This window comes from Octodon degus, unplaced genomic scaffold (genome assembly GCF_000260255.1).
Source record: "Octodon degus isolate 3935 unplaced genomic scaffold, OctDeg1.0 scaffold00094, whole genome shotgun sequence".
NCBI classification, from domain to species: Eukaryota; Metazoa; Chordata; class Mammalia; order Rodentia; family Octodontidae; genus Octodon; species Octodon degus.
Genome location: NW_004524670.1, coordinates 812,816 through 822,454, shown reverse-complemented (window position 1 = coordinate 822,454; position 9,639 = coordinate 812,816). Strand labels below are relative to the sequence as shown.

The 9,639-nt window shown below is 41.5% G+C and overlaps 1 protein-coding gene, 1 long non-coding RNA gene and 1 pseudogene across 2 annotated transcripts in view; 2 read left to right on the top strand and 1 right to left on the bottom strand.

Annotated features, from left to right (window-relative positions):
• The window catches only part of Aldob (aldolase, fructose-bisphosphate B), a 16,092-nt gene extending 6,552 nt beyond the window's left edge, over nucleotides 1-9,540 (top strand). The window contains exons 4-9 of the mRNA XM_023722937.1: nucleotides 723-777; nucleotides 1,592-1,752; nucleotides 2,330-2,413; nucleotides 3,868-4,042; nucleotides 4,420-4,619; nucleotides 9,266-9,540. Of these exons, the coding sequence (XP_023578705.1) occupies nucleotides 723-777; nucleotides 1,592-1,752; nucleotides 2,330-2,413; nucleotides 3,868-4,042; nucleotides 4,420-4,619; nucleotides 9,266-9,361 (771 nt within the window). The 3' untranslated portion in view covers nucleotides 9,362-9,540. The remainder of the gene's footprint in view (nucleotides 1-722; nucleotides 778-1,591; nucleotides 1,753-2,329; nucleotides 2,414-3,867; nucleotides 4,043-4,419; nucleotides 4,620-9,265) is intronic.
• Nucleotides 5,355-5,934, top strand: LOC101584189 (annotated as a pseudogene).
• LOC111818541 overlaps nucleotides 8,399-9,639 on the bottom strand; it is an 18,320-nt gene continuing 17,079 nt past the window's right edge. Inside the window, exon 3 of the long non-coding RNA XR_002822510.1 lies at nucleotides 8,399-9,018. This is a non-coding gene — a long non-coding RNA (uncharacterized LOC111818541). The remainder of the gene's footprint in view (nucleotides 9,019-9,639) is intronic.

The following is a 9,639-nucleotide window of genomic DNA, read 5'->3' as shown; positions in this document are numbered from 1 at the left end:
ATTATTATTATTATTTTGTATTTGGTACAGGGTCTCACTACACAGCTCAGACTTGTAGTGATCCTCCTACTTTCAGCCTCCCCAGTACTGGGATTACAGGCATGTGCCACTATGCCTGGTCTCCATGGCTAGCTCAGTGTGCCTGGGGGCAAGGCTGGTGCGGCCTGTGGTGCTGAGGACCACACTCTGGTCCCTGCGCTTGTCTAAGCAGGTTCTTTGTCAGCTGAGCTATCTCACTGGGCCCAAAAAGCCTTTATTTACATTTATTTATTTATTGAGGTACTAGGAATTGAACTTGGGACCTTGCACTTGCCAGGCAGGTGCATAAGCTGAGCTACTGTTATTATTTCAGAGATGGGTAAGACAACTGCACTCAGTAGTGTAGTTAACTTGTCTATCTATATTTAGTATCTAACTCTGGGGTTTGTGGCCTTAGTACTGGCTGTTTTGAAAACACAATCTGCAGCTTTACTCACTCTTTACCTCCTGTATGAACACAGCCTGGTAGGTGCAGGTGCTCAATAAATGTTAGGATTGACACTGTCACATTGTTTCTTGTAGGTAATTTTTTTCCCTGCTGTGGCGGACTGAATTATGTCTCCCACTGTTACACCTTCGTGGTGTAGTTCTTGGTTTATGAAAGATCAGAACAGTATCAAGCACTCTCCTTGTGTTCTACTGACATCTGTGCCTAATTATTTATCCATTCTTCATACCCACAGTTAGACCAAGGAAGCGCTCCTCTTGCTGGAACAAACAAAGAAACCACCATTCAAGGTAGGGACTATGTCTACTGATATGAATCATTACTACATAGGCTACAAACAATGTGGGTAAAGAAAGGAGCAAGGGAAAACAAAATGTGCATATTACTGTAGCTGTAGAACATTCATACTTCACTTTCCAAACCCAGTTCCATTTAATAACTGTGCAATCTCAAGGTGGTCATTTAAATGTTCTGAGCTTCAATTCTCTTACCTTAAAATGATAGCAACAATACTTGGCAAGAGAGTTTTGGGGATAATACTAGATAATGTAATGCTTACCAGCATACCTTCCACAGAAGGTATTCTGTAGCTAGAATTATTATCTTAAAAGAAAATACATAGCAGTAATATAAAGGAAATCCTTAGACTCTGAGATAAGACAGACCTAGATTCAAAGCCTTGTTCTTCCACATGCTACATGGACAATTTTGCAAGGTATGACCCAAGATAACATTTATTAATTACAGCACTGGGTTAGCTAAGCAGAACCTCAATTCCAGTGCTATCACTTTTTAGCTGTTCAAACTTTATGAAAAAAAAAATCACTTAACCACATGGAGCCTTGCTTTCCAATTCTGTAAAAGGAGTTTGATATTAACTATCAGTGTGACCTTTTATTCTACTTGTGAAGTATTCAGCATATACGTCAGAACATATTTATTGAGTCTTGATCTTTTAGCCCAGCACTGGGATGCATGTTCCTTTGCTTGAATATGATCAGTCCTAAAACTTTGTGGACAGAGCTAAGTCAGGGAGCCATCATTCACTGTATCAGAGGACTTACATAGGTTTAAAAAAAGCCTCTACTCTTCTGTGACTTGCAGGGCTTGATGGCCTCTCCGAGCGCTGTGCCCAGTACAAGAAAGATGGGTGTGACTTTGGGAAGTGGCGTGCTGTATTGAGGATTGGTGATCAGTGTCCCTCCAGCCTTGCTATCCAGGAAAACGCCAATGCTCTGGCTCGCTATGCCAGTATCTGTCAACAGGTGCTCTGCCTTCCCCTGGGGCTAAGTAACTACAGGTTTCTCTCACATCCCTAGTCCTGATGAAAATAATTTCTTGGAGGTTGGTGACTTGAAGCTAAGTTTTCCAAACAACATAGACTTAAGTATCTCTAGATCAAAGATAAGTTTGATTTACACCTGTGGGTACTATGTTGGGGTTACCTGTGAATTCTCACTTAGAATTATAAAAGCTTGAATCTCTTAATGACAAGCATCTTCCTCAGTGACTTAAACTTGGCTGCTCTCATAGGATGACAGTTAGTTTGAGGTAGCTAAAATAATCTCTATAACATGATGTAGAAATTAAGGCATCATTTTAATATTTCTTCCATTCCTGAAAATCTTTTAAGTTCAGTGTCCCTTAAGTTCACTAGATGCCCCCTCAACTTCTTTTACTAATTTAACTCATTTATATAGCAGACCTTCATAAGCGCTTCTTTCTTACCAACTGCATTTGTTAAATTTGCTTCCATGGAAAGGTGCACAGTGAGCACAGGCTCACTTTTGTCCCACCTTGCCTCCATTTTTTGTTGTTTGTTTGTTTGCTTGCTTGTTTTAGAATGGGCTGGTACCTATTGTTGAACCAGAGGTGATTCCTGATGGAGACCATGACTTGGAACACTGCCAGTATGTGACTGAGAAGGTATGTCCTAAATATAAAGCTCCTAATTCCAGTTGAAAATCCCTTGTTTTAATTAGGAGTGGTCATTTTTCTCCTAGTACTGAGGATTGGATCCAGGATTGTGCCTGCTAAGTAAGCACCATGCTATCACTGAGGTAATCCCCAGCCCTGGTAGCTGTTCCATAGTATATAAGAGCTGTTAGCTTTGAAGTAGCCTTTAGCTTAGAATCAGTACGTATCATAGAAACAGAAAGGAGCTGCTGGTCAGCCTTTCACTTGGTATGTGATACTTGCCTCTTATGGAAGGGAAAAAAATCAGGATTTCCAGGCAAGGCTTAGATTGGAGAATCTACTTTCCCATTTGTGGGACTTCGGGCAAGTCATGTTCTCTCTTTTGGACCACAGTTCCAATATATGTACACAAGAAATTTTAAAATACCACCTGAGGTTCATATAAGAAAATGCAATTAGAAACTGAGCTGTTCGTTGGGCCTGCCAGAGAGCTCAGTGGACTAAAGCACCTGCTTAGGCAGAGTGCAGTTGCTGGGGTAAGATCCCCAGTGTGTCGTGCTGGCCCAGCCCCCAGAGCACGTTGTGACAGCGATTGAGAGTGGGAGTGGTGGCATGTACCTGTAATCCCAGCACTTGGGAGGCTGAAAACAGATTAATCACTATGAGTCCGATCTACATAGTGAAACCCTGTACACCCTGTAGACCCTGCCTTAAATTCATAAAAAAAGAAAAAAAAAAGTATACTGTTCATGTTTGACTTTCTAAATAAATCACAGTAGTTCTGCAATAAGGCTGTCTTCTTCATACCTTGTGAGAAAGTATGAGAAACATAACATTAACTGGATTTGAGGGACTTATGGGTTAGCTCAGTAGTTTAAGCACCTGCTCAGGCAAACCCAGTCAGGCGCGGCGGGCCACAGTTCGATCCCTAGCTCCACATGCCTTACCAGACCCGCCCTTAAAGCAGCCTGAGCTAGGAAAAAAAAATCTGATCTGGATTTGATTTCTCTACTTGCAAAATTATGTGGGTTTAAATGAGATTTAAAAAATGTAAAATATATGTTTTCAATGATTGTTCATTCACCTTCTCTGGGTGGGGATGAAAGGTGGAGGCCAGTTTAGGTATCCCCAGCTAGCTAAATCAAGACAGCCTCATTAGGGGATGACACTGAGCAAAAGTGTAATGGGAAGCATGGTGGGACAGGTCTCTAGGAAGCAGAGCCATGCCAGCAGCTCATGTAATCAAACATTAGAGTTAGAGTCGGGGAATAGTCCATCTTGGTTGTCCTCAGTGGTTATAATTTGCACACAATGTCCAAATGGGGTAAGGAGGTCGATTTAGAAGCTTTGCTTAAGAACATATGGGAATTGCTTCATCCTGTGTCCTTGTGGTATAGAAGCATCGAGGTCAATATCTCTGAGACTGATCTGATTTGAGCTATTTGGTTCCTTTTGTCTTTTAGGTCCTGGCTGCTGTCTACAAGGCCCTGAATGACCATCATATTTACCTAGAGGGCACCCTGCTAAAGCCCAACATGGTGACTGCTGGACATGCCTGTACCAAGAAGTATACACCAGAGCAAGTGGCTATGGCTACTGTCACCGCTCTTCACCGTACTGTTCCTGCAGCTGTTCCTGGTAGGGCTTTCTTTATTTTGTAACTCAAGGTCATAGTGTTCATCCTTTATGAGAGTACCACAACATTTTCTGCTTTCTATCATTGAAACAGACCTCCGCTATCTGTATCAGCTGGCACTTGCCTTCCTACTATGTGATGCTAAACACCACGAGTCTGTCTATCAGCTCACATCCATTTATTTAGTTGACATTTATTAAAACTCTTTTCTCCTCAGGTCAACCAATCTTAGCAAATTAAAATTGATTTCATTGGCTCAATCTCACTTGAATCAAGTAGAGAAAATATTGAGATGTTGTATTTCTTTTAGGCATACTAATTGCTTAATCAGAGAACAGCAGCTGGGATCAATACAGTGGAATGGTTTCTCTCCTTTTAGGCATCTGCTTTTTGTCTGGTGGCATGAGTGAAGAGGATGCTACTCTCAACCTCAATGCAATTAACCTTTGCCCTCTACCAAAACCCTGGAAACTAAGTTTCTCTTATGGAAGGGCCCTCCAGGCCAGTGCATTGGCTGCCTGGGGTGGCAAGGCTGCTAACAAGAAGGCGACGCAGGAAGCCTTTATGAAAAGAGCTGTGGTAAGATACTTCTGCCTCTTATTTACTTCATCAGGTTGATATTTGGGACTTAATGTTCTTGCATGGAGAAGAATTGTTCCTCAGTGACAAAAACGATTTCTACAGAGAGTGTCTACTGGGTATTTGGAAGTAGATTACGAAAGCACAGTAGGAAGACTGGAGCCAGAAAGAGTTTTGAATTATTACACTTGGGGTAGAGCTGATAGCAGGAGATTGCAGAGCAGTTTCAACAGAAGCACGTTTGTGGGAAGAAGATAAGAGTAGTGAGGGCTGACTTTGCCATGTATTTCATTTTGAGAAAATGAACATGAGGAGCCACCACAAAATCAGAAATTATGTGGGAGGATGAATGAAGGACTTGCAAATAGGCAGAAAAGAATTTCAGAGCCAATAGTACTATGTTACAGAAAGACCTTTTTTTAGAAGGTTGACAAAAGTCACTGAGACTGGCATTTAGGAACATACAGTGACCTGAGCAGAACAGTTCTAGTAGAGAAAGAAGGGAGGTGTCTGTGTAAGTAGTTTATAAGGAAAGACTCAAGAAAATATTGGGAGAAATGAGGACCAAGAAAAAAAATTTAGTCAATTGTAGCCACTAATTTTTAAATATTTTCTGTGAGCCAAAGACTTGGGCAGAAGAATCAAACATACTCTCTATGCTTAGGAAGCTTGGAATGTAACAAAATAGGAGAGTGGGTGATATTTATATGTAAAACAAAATGAGAGTATGGGACAGTGTGGGCAACGTGGGGCTGGACGGGTGCCCCAGAGGGTCACATCGCAGCGACGCGGGAAGTCTGGACTAGGAAGCAGAAGAGGATTTCTGTGGCAGCCGAGCCTCGGGCTCCTGCGTTGGCCATGGCTGAGAGGCCCGAGGACCTAAACCTGCCCAATGCCGTCATTACCAGGGTCATCAAAGAAGCACTCCCAGATGGTGTCAACATCTCCAAGGAGGCCAGGAGCGCAATCTCCCGCGCAGCCAGCGTCTTTGTGCTGTACGCCACATCCTGTGCCAACAATTTCGCGATGAAAGGGAAACGCAAGACACTCAATGCCAGTGATGTGCTCTCGGCCATGGAAGAGATGGAGTTCCAGCGGTTTATTACTCCGTTGAAAGAAGCTCTGGAAGCATATAGGCGGGAGCAGAAAGGCAAGAAGGAAGCTTCAGAACAGAAGAAGAAGGACAAAGACAGAAAAACAGATTCAGAAGAGCAAGACTGGAGCAGGGATGAGGATAATGATGAAGATGAAGAAAAGCTGGAAGAAGAAGAACAGAATGAAGAGGAGGAAGTAGACAACTAATATAGACTGTGGCACTGTGGAAGCCACCACACTGATACATGGTGTATGTTTATGTGATGCTTTTCCCTGCTGGGCAGAGTAGTCTTAGGCACAGGTGCCTGGGAGATCAGAGTAAAAACTGACTGTAATTATCATCAAAACCAGCATTTCACTGACTCAGAGCTTCTGAGTAGCAGAATCCTCTTTTGTTTAATCAGTTTGAAGGTTATAACTTTGTTGGCAAGAGGGATTCTGAACAGCTAATTCAATTAGCAATGTGTTATTTTGTTTACTTATGTGTATGGTGATACACTTTTTTTAATCACCAGTCTTCCTGCCCCTTCAAAAAAATAACTTCCATGCTGCCTGCTATGGTCCAGATCACAGAGGCAGTGAAGGCTCAGGAAAAAATAGAACTTTGATCGTGGTCAGCCATATTTGATTCACAGTAGCTTATTAAGAATGTTCAGAATGGGCTGCCCATGACATGCCTGTAATCTCAGCTGTGTGGGAGGCTGAGACAGGAGAATTAAAGAGTTTTGAGCCCAATCTGAACAACTCAATGAGGCCCTGTCATCCCGACCCCAAAAATAGATAAAAGAGCCTGGGTATGTAGCTTAGAATTCCCTCACAACTGTGGGGTTTGTTTTTTTGTTTTTAAAGATAATTTGTTCTATGGTTTTTTCACTTGACAGCATTAATTGAGTTCAATTTTCTCTAAAACTACCTGGCTTTGGGCCTTCCTGCGTTGCCTGTAGGCATCTGACCTGTGCGGGTGGTTGCGCTCTGGGCACAGTGTGCTCTTAAGTTAGCAGTGTACTTTGGAAGTCATCAAACAAACAAGAATGTTTTACAAAACAGATGACTTATTCCTAGGTTTACCTCACCCCTGCCACGGTACAGTTTAGAATTTATTGTCACCTCCTGAAAAGTGTAAAATCTGAGGCTTATTAGCTCTTATTAGGTCCATCTCCCAGACTTGTGGCTATGATTTTTCATTTTTATTCCTGACAAGTTAAGGGCTTTGTTCCATCCAAGCACAACATTTTCCCTCTGTGCTTCTTGCTTTTTATTTCTTGTCTTCCTGTCCTCTGCTTTCTGTTCCCACTTGCTCTCCCTTTCTAATTCATGTGCAAATCTAGCAACTTTGAACATATGCTCATATCCCAAAATGCAGGTTCCTTAATTCTGATCTGTGGCCTAAAAAGGATTTTGTGAGCCAAGCTTAGTGGCACATACCTGTAATGCCAGCACTTGGGAGGCTGCAGCAGGGGAATTGTCGCAAGTTCAAGGGCAGGCTGAACTACTTAGCAAGGCCCTTTCTCAAAATAAAAAAGATTTTGTGAAAGTCCTCTGAATATTGAGAAAAATCTGATGGTGCTCAGGAATCTAACCCCTTAGCCTGGCCATCCCCTCGAGCTGCTTCTAAAGTGTCTGTGAACTTTTCTTAGCCTTTTCTCTTTCCAATTAGTGTTCTAGGCGCCTTTCTCTCTCAGTTGAGCACTCGGGATTTGACAGGTATAGTGTAGTTTGACACTGTTAACTTGTTAAATGCAAAGTTTGTTCATAAGTGACTGATAACTGTTGAGATTATAATGCTTTGTACAAATAAAGAACATTTTCTTGTTTAAAAAAAAAAATGAGCCCAAGGAGAGAGTAATGATTGAGGAAGGATAATTGAAGACAGGACTTAGAGGACATAAAGCTATGTAAGATTAATAATGATTAAAAGTGGCATTGATGGCCTCAAAGACAAGGATGAAGAAGACAGAAAATAAAAAAGAAGATGGGTTTGGAATCCATTTGATAAAAGTGAAAATTGTACTGATTACATTATTGTCAGCACTGATTAGGATTGCTGAGACTAATAAAGAAATGGATATTTTAATCATAACAGTGGGGAAGATGAGAGTAACTATGAAATCTTCTAGAAACTAACCAGACATTATTGTTGGCTATAACCAAGCATCAAATAAGGCGAAGCTGGAATGAAGTCCAATTTGTGATACATTAGTTTAGTTGTTGAATTTTCATAATAGCTTTAATGCATTCAGAGAGAGTTGCATAAACCAATAAAAAATCAGGGTAAATAAATATTTTATAGGAAGAAGGAAGGGTGCAGAATTTTACTGATTATATCATTTAGCTTGCTCACTATGGTATAGGAGGTAGGCAAGAAACCAAGTTAGTCAAATGCTTGGTGATGAGGTCCTAAAGGAAAGGAAAGCACAGACAGGCTGAGCTGGAGCTTAAGAAAGTGTAATATTTTAAAAGTAGTGCCTGGGGCTGGGGTTATAGCTCAGCTGTCTAAGTGACTGCCTAGCAAGCACAAGGACCCAGGTTTGATCCCTAGTACTGCATGCTGTGCCACCGTGCAGGCCACCAAAACGGGGCATGGTGGCACATGGCTGTGATCCCAGTGCTGGAGAGGCTGATACAGGAGGATTACTACAAGTTCAAGCTGCCTAGTGAGACCCTGGATCAAAATGAATAAATAAATGAATCATTTTTTAAAAAAAATCTAAAAAAAATTGTGCTTTATCTTGATAATGGAAGGCAGGGAAATAACGTACTGCTGTGTGTGGTTGATGCAACGGGAGGGCAAAGCTCACAGGATGGTGAGATTGTGAAAGCACAGGTCAAAAGGGCCGGCTTCACAGAGGGGTTGGGTTTATCATCTAGGGAAGCAGATCTCAAGCTTGGGTACGCATTAAATTACCCGGGGCAGGGAGGTTGTTGAAATGTATACTGCTGAGCCCCACATACTGAATTTTAAACTCATAGGTAAGGTCACAGAGTGTCCATTTCTAATAAGCTCGTACATGGTGCTCCTGGTCCATGACAGGTTCTTTGAGATCATTGGTGTAATATATGGACATTTCGGAGCACTGTGAGCAGACCTAGCAGCAGTGACTAGAAGAAGTGGCTCTACGAGTGGTGATTGGCTACTATTACAAGTGTTTCGTATTTCTTTAATGGGGTTGTACAGAGTGAATCAAGTGAAACTGTGATAACAACTATAGGAAAATCACATATTTTCTTGGAAAAATCCAAATAGAACTTGGAAAAAATGTAAATACTTTTTTGGCTGCAGTGTAAAGTATTACTGAAAATGTTGCTAGTACTGTTGTTGCATAAGGGTGATACTTTATTACACCATTAGCTGACACAAACACCAAACTTGACAAAGAAATTATCAGAAAAACTGAGATAAAAAGGGAGATATTCTATTACGGAAGCCAGGAAATGGTATGAGTAGCCATATTCAGCATATCACTGTAAGGGGTAAAAATTCTAATCAGCAGCTATCACACCTGGAGCAGAATTCTCTCTAACTCATGGTCTTCTCTCTTGCTTGCTTTTAGGCTAACTCTGAGGCAGCCAAAGGAAAGTATGTCCACACTGGCTCCTCTGGTGCTGCTTCCACCCAGTCACTCTTCACAGCCTCCTATACCTACTAGGCCCTGGTGACATCAGACCGGTTCCAGTTTCCTAGCTGTGGTGGTAGACAGACTGAAAAGAAACCACCTTTCAATCCACCCTGCAAATTAAAGAAAAAAATTAGATGAGAACTACTACACAATCCATGTTAAATCTTAAAGTTAGGGAAAAGCAAATTAAACCTAAATATGAATATCAAGGATGTAATATAATTTCATGTAACATTTTCTTCCACTTCTAACCCAGTGCTCCAGATTATTCACCAACAAAAAGAAAACTAGCTTTCAATCCAAGTTAG